The sequence below is a fragment of the Xiphias gladius genome, chromosome 17, assembly GCF_016859285.1.
Source record: "Xiphias gladius isolate SHS-SW01 ecotype Sanya breed wild chromosome 17, ASM1685928v1, whole genome shotgun sequence".
NCBI classification, from domain to species: Eukaryota; Metazoa; Chordata; class Actinopteri; order Istiophoriformes; family Xiphiidae; genus Xiphias; species Xiphias gladius.
The window spans coordinates 15,320,099-15,338,771 of NC_053416.1; the positions used below are offsets into that span (position 1 = coordinate 15,320,099).

General features: G+C 40.9%; 1 protein-coding gene across 1 annotated transcript; it reads right to left on the reverse strand.

Annotated features, from left to right (window-relative positions):
• Positions 1-12,856: 12,856 nt before the first annotated feature.
• si:dkey-175g6.2 lies at positions 12,857-14,875 on the reverse strand. Its single transcript, XM_040149526.1, has one exon. It carries the CDS (start codon positions 14,873-14,875, stop codon positions 12,857-12,859), a length of 2,019 nt encoding a protein of 672 aa, XP_040005460.1.
• Positions 14,876-18,673: the final 3,798 nt, after the last annotated feature.

Here is an 18,673-nt window from a genome sequence, read left to right on the forward strand (position 1 = left end):
TTCTTAGTAAGAAATGGCACAGAGAGATTTCTGTACCTGAAGCTACAAGCGGCCCAAGACTGAATTGGACAATGTGGAAGAACCTGCCGCGGAACGTCAGGGTTCTACTGTGACATCACAAGGACTCAGCTCTCAGTTAAGTTCTCCATTCAGTTCAATACCAAAAACTTTATTTGTCCCTGATGAGGCAATTCAAAGCACAAAACATAAAAATACACGGTGATTTAACTTAAGTAAATATTGTGTCGCTTCAATGAATTCTATTTTCCTCGTTTTATCATTTTTATTTGCTTACTGTTTAATCATATCCTTGTAGTTTTTTTCTTTTATTCACCCATTTGTATCTTTTCCTTAAGCTAAATTTAAGTTAATTAGTCTTTTCTGATTTATATATACATACACGTATATATACACGTGTACATATTTTTGTTTGTTTTAAGTTCAATTCATTCCAATTCAATTTTCAATTTGTATGTGAGAATAAACTAAACTAAGCACCATTCAGTTAATATAAATCATTAATATTGTCAATATTCTTGAAGTAGCGTTCTTTAAAGACAGACTGGTTTTGTACACATGCAGTTTATTTGTATGAACACATCATTAAAAATATCACAGAAATTAAACATGAACTCAAAATGAAACAAGGAATGAGGATGGCTAAGCCTATGTGTAAAAAGACAGTTGTTCGCCCACAGAAACAGATATTGCACATGACTTTTAGGTGCCAAGTATTTCCTGAGAACATTAAATACAGAGAGCAGACAGTACTATTTTTGAAGGTACAAGCAACATTTTCTCTGACAATGACTCCATTTATTTGTTTGAGCTCCTCAGCCCTTCAAACAGCAGACATTTAGCCTGTGCGGGGAGAAAAAAGAAAACAGTCAGGGGCTTTTTAGTAAACAGGGTGACAAAAGCTGTGGTATGTTTGATGGGGACTGGGAGCTTGTGCGTCTCTATTTATGTCTGTGTGTGTGTTTCCAACCTCGTGCCACCGCAGTGTGTCAGGGGGCAAGCCCAGATGGCAGTGGGGGCACGTGTGCGTCTGATTGGGCACTTCCTGGTTTCTTTGCCCCCAGCAGGGCCCCTCGCTGCCCCACAGAGGGCGACATGTGGAGTGGGAGGACCAAGCTACGCCAAAATGAGGTCGAGGGTCCGTCTGGTAGCTCACCTTCTGGCCACTAGGGGGCAGTGGCGACGAAGGATCCGAGTTTTCCTGCAACACAGCCACAGTGACCATAAAGGGAAGATCTGCCCAAAAATAGCATTGCAAAGCATATTTTACAGCTCAGTTTTAGATGTGAATATGAGCCTATATTTGTACTCCACTACATTTATCTGACAGCTATAGTCACTAGTTAGTTTTACATACAAACATAAACTGACAGTAAAATAGAATATTACGTAGTTAAAAGTAGCTTTGCTTCGACCAGCTATAACATAAAATGCTACATACATGGTAATGCATTAATAATAATAATATTTAAATAATATAATATCATACTGACAGGTGTAATTCTGCTGCCAACTGAGGACGTTGACTTCTGTCCTTCTGCCTAAGATCTGTACCTATACTTTTAGTTAAGATTCTGAATGCAGACACTTTTACTTGTAGTGGAGTCATTTACTTTAAGGTATTGCTACTTTAGCTACTGTGTAAATACTGCCACACAAACAGTATTTCTTCTGATCTTGCTAGATCATGGGAAATGGGCACAAGGTTTAAATCTATAATGATATGAATTCCCTGTGAGATCAGGGTGTTTTTTTTTGTTTTTGTTTGTTTGTTTGTTTTTTGTTTTTTTTACCATTTCGGCTCATATATTCTTAAATTGTAACATTTGTTTGCACAGCTGTTAATTTTTGTTGCAAAAACAGGATCAGTTTGTGTTTGTGAAATTAAGAAAATTTGTTCACGCAGCTATTCAGAGAAGCAGCTGTTCCTCGTCTCAATCTGTCACATCAGCACTGTCTCAGTGAAATAAGTGCATTTAGTCAGAAATGTAGAAACCTGTGTAGGAGCTTCAGGACGATTCTCTGTGTCAAGAGACCTCAGGCAATACCAGCAGGGTTCAGACGGAAGATCTGTGAAGACACAAACCGTAAAAGGCACTAGACCAGGATTCAGTGTAACACACTTCTCCAATTGACTAGCCTCACATGAGCATGTGCTGGTTACAGGCACAAATTACAGTAACACCGCACAGGTCCCGTATATTAGTGAGCTCTGTGTGTGTGTGTGTGACTTACTCTGTGTGAGGGAGGGATGAGATGACACTGAAGGGGGGGTCACCTCTTCCTCTGTTGGCAGGGGGGACGATGGGACGCGATCAACATCGCCCTGTGTGTTCGTGGCGTTCAGAGTCTCCTGGGGTAAGGTCTCTCCTTCACTGATACATAGATCCTCCCCGACCTTTACCAATCATACCAACCCGGGAACACACCAAAACCTCGAGCAAAAACTAAAGCTCATTTCATGACACTTCTCTTTGAGTTAAAATAAATCCGATGGAGGTAAATTTAGAGTATATATTATAAATGCTGGTGTAGTATTGATTTTTTTTTCTGTCAAATCTGACCTGACTGGGCTCCACCACTCCCTCACAGGGTTCACTGTCAGCCCCGTTGTCCTCCTCTGGCTCTTGGAGGTTTTGGGGCTCGTCGCCCTCCTCACTGCAGTTCTGAGTTGCTGTGTCAACCCGGGCAGAAGTCTCCCCACTGAGGTTTAAGAGAGAAGCAGCAGAATTAAGAAACATGACCTCCTAACCGCTTGACTAGAGGGTTATCAGCCAATCAATCCTCAGCCGATTACGCCGGCTCAGCCTCTACTGTTACACTCAAGGCGAGCACCCGATCAGCGATAAATGTTCAGACTCTCCTTGCCTTACCTTTCGGTGCTTTCTCCCTGTTCCTCCCTCTCTCCTTCCATCTCTGCTCATATGTCTCCCTCCCAGGGTGCCTGATGTGTTATTTCTTCTTAATCCCACTGTTCTTTGTCTTTTCCCTCTCCTCTTCAGCCCCTGTATGTCTTCCCCTCTGTCTCTCTCCCCTCCCTCGCTGTGTGTGTGAAACGGAAACTCCAGGCTTTCAATATTTGATGTGTCCGAATAGCTCACAAGCAGGTTTCTGTAAAGACTATTCAGGTGAGGGCTCTGATGTCTCTATGGTGGAGTCTGCGTTGACATTAGCAGGCCTGCTGAGACCAACACTGGATACCAAGTCAGCAAATTCAGAAGCCAGAAAGTGCCTGACAACTCTATGCAGAGCTCCCACAACATCCACAGCCCTCCAGCATAACATCTATCAGAAGCAAATTTATTTAATTCAGCACCAATTAACAGTGAAACAGAGAGGTACGTATTTACAACATTACATTAAAATATATTTCTTCTGACACTCATAAATGCAGCTTCTAATTCAGGGTTATCATCATTTAATTAATCAATGACCATCGGATCTTTGTATTTTTATACCTTATCTGTTTTTTGTTTTTTTTCTGATGGCTGACAGGTTTAGAGCTGAAACAGTTAGTCAATTAAGAGATTTGGCTGATAGAAAAATAATTGTCAACTATTTTGAAAATCGTTGAACAGTGTCAATCTTTAAAAAAAAAATTTTTTAGCAAAATTTCTAAATGTTGCCCAGTTCCAGCTTCTCAACTGTGAGGACTTTCTGCTTTTCTTTGTATACTGTCTTATATATTATCAGATTATCCTTGGGTTTTGGACAAAACAAGCCAAATTGACCATGTCAACTCAGATCTGATGAAAACCATTTAAGTTGCAGTCCTAGACGGATTTATAGAAAAACCTTCACTGGTGTACTGTTGCAAATGTTAAAGCTAGATAGATGACCAGAGGGGGAAAGTAACTCAGTACCTTTCCTCAAATACTTATGTACAGTTTTGAGGTATTTGTAGTTTACTACAGTATTTCCATTTTGTGCCACTTGATACTTCTACCCCTACATTTCAGAGGCAAGTATTGTATAGTACTTTTTACTTAGCTGCTTCTATCTGAAAGTAATAGTTACTAGTTACTTTGCAGATTAAGTTTAAACACATAAAACATATGATAATCTTATAAAATATGACGCATCCTTGTAGTTTAGTTTTTAGTTTTAGTTTCAACTTCACAGATAGATAGATAGATAGATAGATAGATAGATAGATAGATAGATAGATAGATATTTGAGCTGCAGCACAGTATATATGTCATTCTGTACATTGTGTTGATTCAGTACTGCAATCTTGTGCACACGACAGCACTGTGACTGCATTGTAAGCGACTCAATCCACCAGCAGATGGAGGAAGAGGATTTCTTTTGTGGTTCATAAACTGCAGATGGACAAACAAGACAAAAGCCACATCACTAACCCAGGGAATGTCTGTCTTTCCCGTCTCTTTTGTCCATTTTGTCCACCTTGCATTTCATTTTGTCTCAGCTAGTTCAAGAGCATCTCTTGGATGAGCAGCTCTCTATTTAGCTCTCTCTTCCTGTGCATTAACTTCCTCACTGAGAAGAGTGTGCCTTTACAACCTCTAAATAATCCCGTAAAATATGATAGGCAGCACACATCAGTGAGCACTGTTTTTACCCACAATTATCAAGTCATTTTTATGATATCGGTTTTAATTTCAGGGTCGTTTTGAAGAGTTGTGGTAGGTGTGTGTACGTGCTTGCATGTCTCTAAATGGCATGTGTGTTGTGTGCCAGCACACTCGCTGACGTGTGTGTGTTATGTACATGTCATCCTGTAAGTGCACGGCAGGTAGGGAGTAATTTGAGTGTTTTTCCTGTATATGTGTGGTTTTTTTTTTTTGGGTGGAGGGAGTAAGGAACATAAGTGGTGATGACTCACCAGTCTTTTGTGACAGTGGCGCAGAGAGAGTGCTTTTCACCCATTTCTCTCCCTTGGGGCTTGCATACAAAACAAGAAATGGAGAGAGGATAAAGAAGAAAAGGAGAGGAAGATTGTGTGTTAGGGAGCATTAGGGAGGAGTGGGGGGCATGGATAATTGGAGGAAAAAAGGGACAAGATGGGAACGAGTGTAAAGAGTGGGATAAAGAAAGGGGAAGAAGAGATGAAAGGAGGGAGCAAAAAGACAAGGGTTGCAGAGATCATAAACAAAGGATGCCATTTCAAGGGAGAGGCCTTTGCAGCTCTGCTTTCTGTCGTCCTAATGGCTGGTAAAAGCATGGCTGATGAGGCATATTATGTGGCAAAGATTATGTTCAACAATGGTAGTTTAACAGACAACAAAATGTACAAACATGGGGAGGCAAGAGCTGCATTGATGAGGTTCCCATTTAATTTGAAAAGCTGTCGGAGGTCAGAAGCAACATCACATGGGAAAGTTCAAGCGTCTTGACTCCTTTAGCAGCTTTAATACAGACAGAGATCTCTAAAGTAGATAAGTAATGCCCACAGAGAGTCTCAGCAACCTACTGCGTAAACAACCTAGTGTCATTCACCGGATGCAAGGCATTACATTTGCTGTGCATACTTCATATTGATGTCCTCTGAGGTTTATCCAGATTTGATGGCATTTTAAGCCATTTAGTGATGCTAACACTAACCCTATACTTTGACCTGGGGGTATCTATATTTTTTTATTGTTTTGTCATGTCTTATGTTTTTGTTGCAAAATTTTAGGTTTCTACTCTCATGACAGTTTTTGTATCCTCCTTTTATATCCTGAAAAGCTGACCAAATATCAAAATAAGAAACAAGCTCCAAGTTGTTAAACAGTTTAATCAAACTGTGTACAGTAACTAAACCTATTTTTGTCAAATATAGAGGACTATAGAGTTCACTGGGTCAGAAAAGGCATCCTGGCATGCCTTCGTGGTCTTTAACCCTGAAGCTATTTCATCACAGTTACAAAGGCTGGAACAAAGATGGTACACGTTTCAGGTTAAATGCCAGTTAGCAGCATTTCTCAGTTACAAAAGAGGTGTGGAAATCTGCCCTTTGACATATGAGTTTTTCAAAGCAGCGTGAGACAACTAACAAACATCAAACGAGGCCAAATCATCTTGGCCTCAGTCTCAGTCAAAAACGCTGCAGAGTAAGGGTAATCAGGTTTTTATCATTTAATCTCAGTTTAATCCAAATCATCTCAAAATTTCTCTTTTTTAATGAGTCCTGGAAAAAATGGCATCATAATTATGCCACACAACCCAATACAGAGCAAGTAAACACACACAAAAAAAATGGAAATAAGGGGGAATAGGAAAACCATCAACCACTATTGACTGAACAAAAAAAATATAAGCAAGACACTGCTAGTTGCCATGCAACCTAATATGACCAATTTTTGTATCAGTGTTTGCAATGGTGATTTGGTTATTTCATGTGATGTTCATGCTATTTTCAAGCCATGTGTAAACACATCCATTGCACCAACTCTTGCAGAACCAGACCCTTCTGCCAGTGCTGGTCATTTTGCACTTTGAGTGTGTAAACATTTGTATTACTACTGTGTAAATTAGTGTAGACTCTACCATTGCATAATAAATTCTGCTTAGCTAATATCATGCTGACATTGAACGTTAAAGGTTGAACCAAAGTCCCACTGTTGTAGAACTTCATTATCATTATTTAATCCAATTTTTTAGCTCTTATAGCTGTAATAATTCACTTCTCATACTATTAATGGTTGCCTTTTTTCCTCGCATTCCTGCTTCTATATATGCATGGACTTCTTGGGGCCATTACTGATGAATTGCGGTGCTGTCAGACTCTTTTGTGCCAGGAGCTGGATGTATACCAAATTTTGTGCCCGTGAGAGTTGGAGGCTTTTGAAAAATTCAAATTGCATTTTAATTATAGCACACCCACCAGGCAAAATATAAATGATTACTATAAGGACGTAATGTGATCCAAAGCTTGACACACAATTATCCCATTGTGCTGGAAATGTTTAAATCTCAATTGTGTAGTATGTCACAGAAATATGAATGTGGGAATGTAAATAGCAGCATCTGCAATGCTCCTTTTGTCCACAGCTTGGCAACAAGGTGTAAAAGAGGACTTTATGAAAGGCTCCTTTTCATAAGGAACAGTGAGCTTCTTCTGCATGGACCTCATATATAACCAGAGCGGACCTGCTTAGCCACATTATCAGGACTCAAACCTGTTAAATCTACTGAATGAGGGACAAATCCTTGAGGTAGAAATAAAAATTAGTTTAAAATACCATTTATTATATCTATCAGTCATTCAACTGAGAGAGAGATCTGAATTCAACCCATTATACATGGTATCACACAGACTTTATACCAGTGTTTACGTATCTTAAAAGTTCTACATGTAGCATATTACCATCAATAAATCAAAAACCCATCAATTTGGAGAACCCGGTGGGATAGAGAGTGTTGTATGCTGTACAGATTTTAAAGCCCCTTGAGGCAAATTTGTGATATGTGATATTGGACTATATCGATATAACTGATTTGACTTGACTGTTGTGACACAGACCGTAGTTTCAATTGTGCGGCAGTTGCACTAAAGTTTAATGTTTAATTTGATAATTTTATATTAAAGTTTAAAAATGCCAAAATTCCCCAAAATATTTTATCATTAAGAGACAGAGAACACAAAAACGTCCCTCTGCATTCAGTCAGGACAGCTCAGTCCCAGCACGTGTCATTGGTGTCTGCTAGTTGACTGAAATCATCGGGTGCACCGCAGAGATCTGGGGTGGGGTTGACCACTGTGGCTATAGCGGTGGGTCGACAGGTGAACGGTCTGTGTCGGTGCATGAGAAATAAAATATTCGTCAATACACACGTACGGTGGGTGCATAAAGAGGGACTAGATTGAATTCAATATTCAACATTAAAAAAATTTAATTGAATAAAAAAAAATCTAATTCCATTTTTATTTAATCATTACATTTTTTCTAAATAATTACTTATGTTGTTGATTTGAGATATTTCTATAGACTAAATGTAATTTAAATAAATAAAAATACATTAAATTAAATTAAATTAAATATTTATTCAAATGAAAATATAAATTCAATTATTTTTTATTTAAAATAATTCAATTGACATTAATTATATTAAATGGAATTTATAAATTAAATCAGTTAAAATTAAACTACAAATTTTAGATAAAATTTAATTAAGGCGCTAAAATGCTTTGTGAACCATTCTTAGACCAAAAGCGTTCTAAGGTAAGAACTTACACGCTCCTAATTTTTAGAAGTTTCTCCTTACTCAGTCAGCTAGGAGCTACTTTTGACCTTAGGATGTTTTGTGAGGATTGTATTATCCTGTTGTTAAAAAGCTTGATCACCTCTGAGGGAGAGCAGAGGTGCCTCCAAAGTCAGTAAAAGCAGATGTTTGCCCACTATCCTGTCAGATCTGTAGAGATAACAACTTTCATAGCTCAAAGATCATAGCTGATGATGACACCTGAGCATGTGCATAAAAGCGAGCTAATGTATGTTGTGACCTTACTGATGGAGGGATCCGACTCTGGTTTCCCTCAGCTTTACTGAGCTTTATAGCAACTACCTGTTTTTGGAAGATGGTACAGAATGCATATGATACTGTGAGATAACATGGAATAAAATTATTGTTCCACCTTAAAGTTCTTTAAAAGAGCACGCCACCAATTTATTACGGCACTCCTGTAACATTGTTGGACTTAAGATGGACAGGATCAAAATCAATGCAGCAGAACCAGGGATATTACATTCTTCTTCACTATCAAAACCTGCTGCCTACATTACCCACACTGCAACTAGAGCCGCCAACAGTTCAGGCGGAGATTGGGGTGTGTGATGCTAGTAGCAAGTAATGATGCCTCAGGCTGCCAGGCTCGAGCCGAGATGAGGAAGGGGCTAAGGAGGTCTGGTAAGCACACTTCAACCTAACTCCACACCCACTGATTTTTTTTCATTTTCAAACTTGTAGTCTCTAGACCAAACCAATGCGGACCCAAGTCAGGCTTTATACACCTTTTTCCCATATGCAGTGCTCCCCAAGACCTGTAAACAGACTTTGATGTGTAAATTTGGTGGAGTTCCACTTTAAGAGAATGTAAAGGGTAAACTATGTTAAGGAATTAATTATTATTTATTATTTAATTATTATGCCATGCTAAACTAATTTCCTGCTGATGCTAGCTATAGATATGTGAGTGTTATTGATCTTCTCATGTAACTATCTGAAAATGTCCAAAATTTTGAACTTCTCCTTTGCTTTTTCCCACAATAACATTCCAACAGTTCAACCACAACACATGTCATATTATTACATTGCTAGACGTACAGTATATGAATGTTACAGAGAGGGTCACTTACTCAGCTTTTCTGGTAGTCCTGGTGATACTGGTCTCATCTTTTTCTTTGTCCAGCCAGGATATCTACAGAACGGAAAAATCTTAAAAAACTGAATTCATGATATGGTGTCCAAGAGTCACTCAACAAACTGAGATAAAGCTATGAAAGGTACTGGTCCAATCAACTGAGGAGAAAGGTGGCAAGATAGCATGCGATTAGGCCATATTGACAGCCTGCTAATCACTGTCAGTGTTTGTACCACTGACAGCCAACATAAGGGTTGGTTTGATGCCAAACAAGCAGCAGCCAGAAGCACTTTAAGGAATCATAGCATAAGGGCATATTGCCTGTGTGAAGTGAGAGTGAGGAGGAGGTTTGGAAACAAGATACAGCAGAACCTATCTACCAAACACCTTTCCACCGGTCGATTGGCTGGCCTGAGGCACGAGCCAACACGACTCAATCTTTATCATGAATGCCAGCTGCTAAATTACTATACAGCTCAAAGAGAATCTTGATGTGTGTGTGCACGTGTGTGTGTGTGTGTGTGTGTGTGTGTGTGTGTGTGTGTGTGTGTGTGTGTGTGTGTGTGTGTGTGTGTGTGTGTTTTTGAGTGTGTGGTCCTGCGCAGTAAAGTGTACAGATGGATGACTCATCCACCAATCATGTGACTCATCAATCACTGCAGTTACCATTTCCCTCCCTCCTTCTGAATTTTTCCTTTCTTCGGTTATTCCTCCCCTTTTCAGTCCCATTCTTGCTATTTTTCTCATGTGCATTTTGATTGTCTGGGAATACAATAAACTCCCTCTATAGGTTTTTTTCTTAATTTGTCTCCATATTGATGCGACTGTGACATATATGAGTCGTGCTGCCACTAAGCTGCAACTGATTGTCTTCCTCTTTTGTGTAATTTGATTTGTTTCGTTACTCAGGAATCAAGTGTTCTTGCTATATTTGCTGCTAAACAAGTACAACATAGCACTCTCAAAAAGCCATTAAAAAACTGAACTTTAATAAAATAATTGCTTTTATTTTTTATCATATAGCAAAACTAGTAATCATCATGCTGTTATTTACACATTGCACGGGCATATTTATTTCACACTGTACATCTTACAATGCTAAAGGTGACATCAACAACAACACTCTCTCACTCTTTTACAAGACAGATGGCTTCACTGTGGACACAGTGAACCTCTTCCTTTTTAGATTTCTTTTTTTTATATTCACAGTTTATTCAGAGAAAACAACCTTCTTGAATTCTCCATACTGTTTTATTTTTTCTCTTTTTTTTTGTTCTTTTTTTTTGTTCATTTTTTAAGATGCAAGTAGAAAGACGTGCATTTAACGTTTTAAGCACAATCCCTGACTCCCCGGCCTGAATCTTTTCAATGAATTTCTTCTGAAAATGAACAAAATGTTTGTAGCCTCTTGATGGAGATCTGTTTAGAAAGGCTGGAGAAAAGATAGTGTGATTTCAAGTTTTTTTTTGAAAGAAAGGGAAAATTAGATAATGGATATGACACAGGAAAAATTAACCTTATGTGACAAAAAATATGTGAGTAAAGATGTGAACTGGAGATGAACAATAAAAGAAAATTTAAAAAGTATATGAAGGACTCCTACAAGGTGAAGGAGTACTGTGTGGTGGTGGTGATCTTGGATCTGCCATAAATATGTTGACGCAATAACTTCTGGATCCCAAAATGATTGAAAACCCTTAGTCCACCAGGTTGGAAGTGTTTAGTGTTTAAGTTTGTGCTTTTGGAGTCCACAGGGTTTCTACATTGGGACCGGCTGTAATGATAATATTATGCATTATGATATTTCCCTTATAGAACCACGGCGTTTGTAAGGCAAAAATCTGAATCTTGAGTTTGAAAAACGGAAATGTGTGTATTTGGCACCTTTGCAAATTGCAGCTGTTTAAAGTTGATCCAATCAGGAATAAGAAAGGCAACTACACTACCGGTCAAAAGTTTTAGAACATCTCCATTTTTCCAATTGTTATTGAAATTCACATAGTGTAATGTTTCAGTGCATTCTGAAATTAAAGCATAGAACAAATAAATGATAAAGATTTTTTAAAAGGTATCATGCAATCTTAAGTCCTAAATTTAACCTAAATTTTTGACTCATCCAGCAGCCAAACACACTCGTGGCGTTCTTTCTACGATGGTCAAGAAATATTGCTCAGAAAGTTCGTCCCCCACTGTTGCAGAAGTTCCCACGAATGTGTTGCACATGCAGGTTGCTTTGCTTTCACCTTCTGTCTAGATCATCCCAAACCAGCTCCATGTGGTTTAAGTCTGGAGACTGTGCTGGTCTTTCATCCTGTGAATCCACCATCTAGTTCTGTTCTTCTAATGTTTTGGGTCATTATCTTGCTGTAAGATGAACCCCTGACCAACCAGTCTGTCTTCCTTTCTTACTTGCCTTTTTCTCCCCATTCTGATAGCAGCATACAGTACAACTTCCTGCGGTACAGTATTGTGCTAATAATGCATCAGAGGGTGTGGTAATACAGTTTGTTCCAACACTGACTTTGTACAGACAGAGGGTTTGTAAGTAATCAACAAAGGTTTTGGTTCCTGTAGCAACTGTTTGCATTAACTTTCAAGGCTTCATTTACTTCCATTGCGGCAGGCAAGCTGTAAGTTAGCCAGTTTCTTCACTCCTGAAAAAGGCTGGCTTTCTGTGAAATGTACATGACTTTACCCTGGGTGGTTTAACGCTTACCTTTGTACATTTAAGGTTATTCACTAGACTTGAACTGCTTACATTTCAATAAAAACTGGAAAAAGGGGGGGTGTTCTACAACTTTTGACTGGTAGTGTACACACATCAAATACAACAAAAATATACTGTCAACATTTCAGTTTTTTATATTTGTGTAGCTAAGAAGTCATTGACCTACTTCAGTTTTGTAATATGACATACAGAATATAAAACAAAAAATACAAAGTGATGTTGTAAACATGGTTCTCTTACGATGGGCACATCTGCTTGTGAATGTTTCAAATATGTGATTATACTGTATGTAGGCATGTTGATGTATGTGAGTGCCTGTGTGTGTGTGTGTGTGTGTGTGTGTGTGTGTGTGCGTGTGTGTGTGTGCGTGTGTGCGTGTGCGTGTGTGTGTGTGTGTGGGGGGGGGGTGTGCGCGTGTGTGTGTGTGTGTACGTGTGCGCGTGTGTGTGTGTCCTCTACAAATCTCTGAATGATGCATCAGAGATTGACCTGAATGGAGGCAGACATACACCATGGTATGTTCTGTTTCAAAATGTAAACTGAGCAAGAGGCTGAACATGGTTATAGGGAGCTTAAACTGGGACCCCTCTATCCTCTCCCTGACTGAGAAAATCAACAAAAATACAGTGATTAAAACAACATAAATCTAACTTTTTACTTCCTGACCCTTAAATTTCCATCAGGCTCAAAACACATATCTCGTCTGAGTCTTTTTTCACCTCTCTTTTAGCTTTTCTCCAGCTACTGTATATCTATCCCACCTCTGTCAGTCCCCCTGATCTGACAAATGTCCAAAAAGTCTCTCAATACATTCTGCGCTTCATGTAGATCCGCTCAATAAAGTTTTCCAGTTCCTCCTCACTGTCGAGCTGAGGAACCAGCCCATCTTCCTCATAGTCATCACCCGGTGTGATTTGTGGATAGTAGTAGGGGGGTTGTCTGCCTCTCCTTGGTGTGGTTATTGGTTTGGGGGGAGGTAGGGGTTGGTAGGTCCGTGGGTGAGGAAGGATATAGTTAGAGATATAAGGGGTGAGAGGCAGGCGTGGTGCTGGCTGCTGCCTCCAACCCTGTCCCCGGTTCTTACCTCCAGCCCTGTGCCTGCGCCTTGGGGCCTGGAGGTCAAGTTCCTGGGGGCCGAATGGCTGGTCTCTGGAGGGGGAGGGCTTGCCATAATATTGTGGTTTGGGATATGGGAAATAAACAGGGTAGTATGCTCGATATGGCTTCTGGTAGTATGGATAGGAGGGGAAGGCTAAAAACTGTTTCTGGGGTTTATACCAGTAGTCAATCTGCTTCTGAGGCTTATACCAATATTCCTGCTTGTATGACTTGACTTTGTCCTTGTGCCATTTCTTGTTGGACTTGTTGTACTTATAAGGGGCTTTCTTGGGGTTTTTTGAGGCTGTGTAGTGGTAGATAGGCGGAGCAGCAAGAGGAGGAGGTACCAAAGGCCTGAAGCGTGGGGCAATAGGGTTGACGTTGGTTGGCAGCTGTTGCAGCTCTTTCCTCTTCTTCTTCTTCTCCTCCACATCACTAATAATCTCAATCACATCATCAGCAGGCAGGTGCAGCTTACTACTGATCTCAATGAGCCTGTCGATCATTTGCTGATCCAGGTCGTCTTCATCGGGGAGGACCTCCTCGGAGCGCTTGTCCTCGGCGGTGTTGCCAGCGGCCCCCATGCTGCTTTTCTGCCGGGGCTTCATGTAGGACTGCTGCTTCCTCCCCATGTACTGCAGCAGCATGTCAGAGGCGATGTCTGCCAGCCTCTGCTCCTCCTCTCTGGCTCGCTCCGCCTCCTCCTGCTGCCGAAGCACCTCCTGTTTCTCTGCACGCGCTCTCGCTTCCTCTTCCATGTGGGAGAGGCTCTCCTCTTCTTCCTCAACCTCCTCCTCCAGCTCCTCTCCTTCATCCTCAAAGTCATCCATAAAGTTGCCCCCCTTGATTGGTCGATTGCGGGACTGGTTCTCCTGCCAGTGCAGTTTCTTTCCAGCTCTTGCTAGCTGAGTATTATATGCCTTGTAGCCCTTCAGTGGAGGCAGGATCTCATTATCTTGGAGACCCAAGTCAATGTTTTGGAAATAGCCTCTTATTTTACGCTGCAGAGAGGGATCATCTCCCTGTGAGGTGGAACTTAACCTGGCGTTGCTTAAGATACTTTCTAAATCCTGCCTATCCTCTTCCTCTTTCCCTCCTTCCTCACTTACACTGTCAGGTCCCACATCCTGCACAGACCACCCTGGATTGTCCTCTGACCTTGTGTTTTTATCCTCCTCCGCTCTTTCCTTCAAGTCATCAACCTGAGCAGCTGTCAAATGGCCCACAATTAGCTGTTCAATAGCCTTATCAGCCCTTCGCCCCTCCTTCTCCTCCTCCTCCCCCCTGTCTACCTCTGTCTGCCTTGTTCTCCTTATCTCACCACCCTCCAACCTTTCGATGGAGGGCAGCTCCTGCCTCTGATCCTCTTTCCATTCTCTGTTTCTGCTTGCCTGGATTTCACTCTCCCCCGGGTGGTCCAGGGCCTCCAAAAGAACAGCGAGCACCTGCGCAGGGTCCGTTACTTTATCTGATTGGTTATCTTGACCTGGGCCCGAGCTCCAGTCGAGGGACGCGTTGTCAGGGCTGGAGAGACTCTGGGGTGGGGGCGAGAGAAAGGGGACGAGACTGTCCTCTTTATGATCTGTCCGGGTGCGCCCCTCCACCCCTCTCTCCCTTCCCTCACCCCCCACAGGGGCGGTGCTAGCCAGCTGTGTAGTGACAATGAGCAGGACCAGTAGGATGAGGTGGGCTGTGGATCGGGCGTGATGACAGGTCATGACCATGCAGAACTGGCAGGAGGGAGGTTAAGCACCTGAAGAAGAAGAAAAGAAGGCAGAGGGAGAAGGACAGAAGACATGAGAAATGATGCACATATCATTTGTGGAAGTTTTTTCTGTGGAATAATGATCATGTGGAATTTCAATGGCAATAAGAGCTTATCTGGATCATTGAAATGTACAGCTTTTTTGTGAAAGTCTAAAATAGGATTAGAGCACACATAGCCAGCCAATACACACACGCGCGCACACACACACACACGCACACACACACACGCACACACACGCACACACACACACACACACACACACATATATATATATATGTATATATATAGATTGGCAGTCTCTAATTTAGAAACAATATATCTTTTCAATTTGAAGCCACCCTACCAAAGCAGTGAACAGTGTGAGCAGTTGAAATGAACACACGTTTGAAGACAAAGCACGCACCCAAACGCAGTCTGATCAGCCATGCCAAATGCAACAAAGAAAGTTGCACGCTTCTCTCCCTCCTCTGACATAACAGATTTTTTTTTTATTCTGAATGTTTTTGATGGAAAATCAAATTCTCGTTTATAATTTTTCTATATCAGGTCCATTTTTTTGCCATTGCTGTGTAGCCTCGGTACATCTGGAAACATAGAGACGAAGCTATGATCTGACCGCATAAACCAGCCGTGATTCTTTAGATATTTACCGCGCAAACTGTCCGTGTCTTTCCAGAGGAAGGTGATAATATGCACACAGAAACTGCTCTCCGAATCTAAACATTAGCCATTTTTAGTCTGTAGTCGTGCGTTAACCCAGTCATTATCTTTCCAACACGCGGATGAATTGATTGAGAATAATGCATACTCTGATGGGGTTTTTTTCCGATGTATTTGTATTCATTCATTTGTCTTGTCATGAGATTTAACGAAGCCAGCTGTAAAATAGTCAAGAAATGCACGTTTGAGGAATTGAATTTTCATTCTAAAATTTCTGGTATACGAAAAAATGTCTCACCTCTTCCTCCAAGTCAACCCAAACAAAACGCGCGCACCTGCCATTTTAAGCGTCTCTTTCTTTAACAAAAAATAATACGGAAAACACAAACTGATCCGAGGTTTGTCTCTGTACTGGCTGTGCTTTTGGTATTCCAGGCATCAAAGCGATGTGGCCAGGATACGGGTCTAACGACGGCACGCACGGGGAAGTCATGCGTAAAGCTGGTGGCTACGGCTGAGACGTTTAACCCTACGGTCCCTGAGTGGTCCATTCAAATTGTAAATGAGCAGGATTTAAAATTTTAGGGGATGAAGCCTTTTTGCACAAGCGACGGGGGGAGCGGTCAGTAAGAAACGCGGCTTTGTCCTTGTGTGGCGTGAGCATGTTTCTCCTCAGCGGCAGTGGTGGAATGCAGACAAGCGCACATTTTGGGCAGCACAGCACAGCGTGCAGCCCAAATTTTAACTATTTCCATTTTTACAAACCGGATCAGCAAGGTTTGACAAGAAACAAATCCTCTTACTGAGGTGGCTGGCCCGCAGTATATGGCAGCGTCTCTAATTTAATTAGAAATTAATATCTGGAAATGGATTGTTCAAATCCTGCTGTTGCTTTTGAATCCTTAAAATTTTTTTTTTTTGTTACATTCAAGTCTGAAACATCTCAACCGAAATTTTACAGGAGCGTCTGAGCAGCAGCTGCACCCAGAAATATTTATTAAATATAATTGTCTGCGCATTGTAGTGGCTTAATTCTTCAATCATCCCCTCAAAATAAAAGGATTTCATTGTTTTTTGTTATTACCCGTATTAAACATCATTGTTATTATCATTATTATTATACATATTAATACATTAATAAAAATGGTTTGTTCACAAATGTGTTTATTTCTCAATTTAGTAAAAATAAAATTAAGTAAAAAAATCACAGAAAAATAGTTGTGAGAATATTGCTCGATTACCCAAATTTACAAAATGTGTTCCGTTTTACTTAATTGAAAAAAGTCACATAGAAACAGTCCTAGTTCACATCTACTTTACAATCCGACAACCGACAGTCGCCCAGTTGCAGCAAACACATCAATTCTACCAATAAAGTTGGGATTTTAAGAGATATTCTTCCTCACTCCACAAGCCTAAAAGAAGTCTAAAAAAAAATCACAATTTAATAATAACTAAATAAATAACAGTACGAAAATGTCCTAATCTATCTGGTTAGGATGGCCAGTGAATGGCAGAGAATTTCGTTCCACTTACCTGGAGTCCCACTTGGGGGGTGGGGAAGTGGTGAAACTCACAACGCGGGTAAAGCCAAGATTATTTCATGAATAGTGGATCACCTGAGAGAATCTCTGTCTTTTTTCCCCCCCTCTCTCTTCAGCCTTTGACCAACATCAAGGAAAAAAAAAAAGCCAAACTGCAGGTTCTTTATTCAGTCGTGTGGTGTGTTTGTATGGCAGCAGCACTGGTGCTAATGTACTATTGAGTGAATGTTTTCAGCACCACGGTCAGCGCAACTTTATTGTATATACCCTCACTGGACCACGTGACACCCCCCCCCCCTCCCCCAAAACACCACCCCCCCAGCTGCAGGCAGTGCTGACGTCACTTCCATTGATAAGAATGTTGGTGTGGAGATGGCACTGCGAGTCTAGGCTGGCCCCAGCTGATGAATGAACGGAAATGGCATGAATGAAATAGTACTTTTCCTCAATGAAAAGAGAAAATTGTAGAGATAGAGCGGGTACGCAGCCATTTTCCTTCTCACATATTAAAGGTTAGTGTGTTGCTTCTTCCTCCCTTGTTCCTTCCTTCCTCTGCTCAGGGCTTTCAGATTTCAGGAGTAGGAAAAATAGTGACCTCGTTCACAGGCTATCAGTTGGGGTCATTTGGCGGCGTGCTCCAAAGAATCAAAGGCTCGCATCTCCAGCTTCAGACGGGAAGGTGGGGTGCGCTCCAGAGGCCTGGTTGTTGGGCTTTTGTCTGAGGTAGCCCTGATCCTCTGTGACTTCATGGCTCACGGGCCACACGGGCAGCCATGCTTTGCTGCTCAATTTCTGCTCAATTTCCAGGGATTGCACAATTTTCCTCCCGCTGTCTCGTATCATCTCTGGCTGCTCTCCATCTGTCAGAGGCACATTGTGCTCTTAACATGGCCTCTCATCAACATTCATTTTCACATCACAGAGACACAGCACAAGGTTTTATAATAAGGCTGCAAAACACATGCTCAAGTAATGCATGATGATTTAATGGCTGAGTTAATGCAGGGTGTGACATGAATTCCTGAAATGATTGAGTCGGTATGAGTTTATATGATTAGTTTATGCTTAATGGATCATTAATGAATGAATATCAACTCACAGTATCTTCATACATTAATTTGTATGCCACCAAATTTGCTAGAATATAGTTTAATACCCAGAGGATGGAATTTCAGGCCAATGTATTTGACAGAGGATGCTATCTATTCTCATAAAACTATGAGCCTGTTTTATGATAGTCAGACACAATGATCTACAGTAGGGGGTGTTTTTTTATGATTTTTTTTGTTGCTGTTGAAGCGGAGTGTAGCACAGAAGGAGTGCAGTGAAATCAAAAAACAACGAGCAAGTGCCAGTTGACAAACCAGGGGAGAACGGACAGACATGTCAACAGTTTTCAGTGTAGTGAAGTGAGAAAGAAAAACTGGATATTAATGTCGTGTCAGGAGTCTGATTGTGACTTCTCAACATCACTGGAGGTGCTGACCGTTAGGTCATGCGGCAACAAGAAGAAGATTACATACTGTACAGTTACCAGTTTGATTCAACGG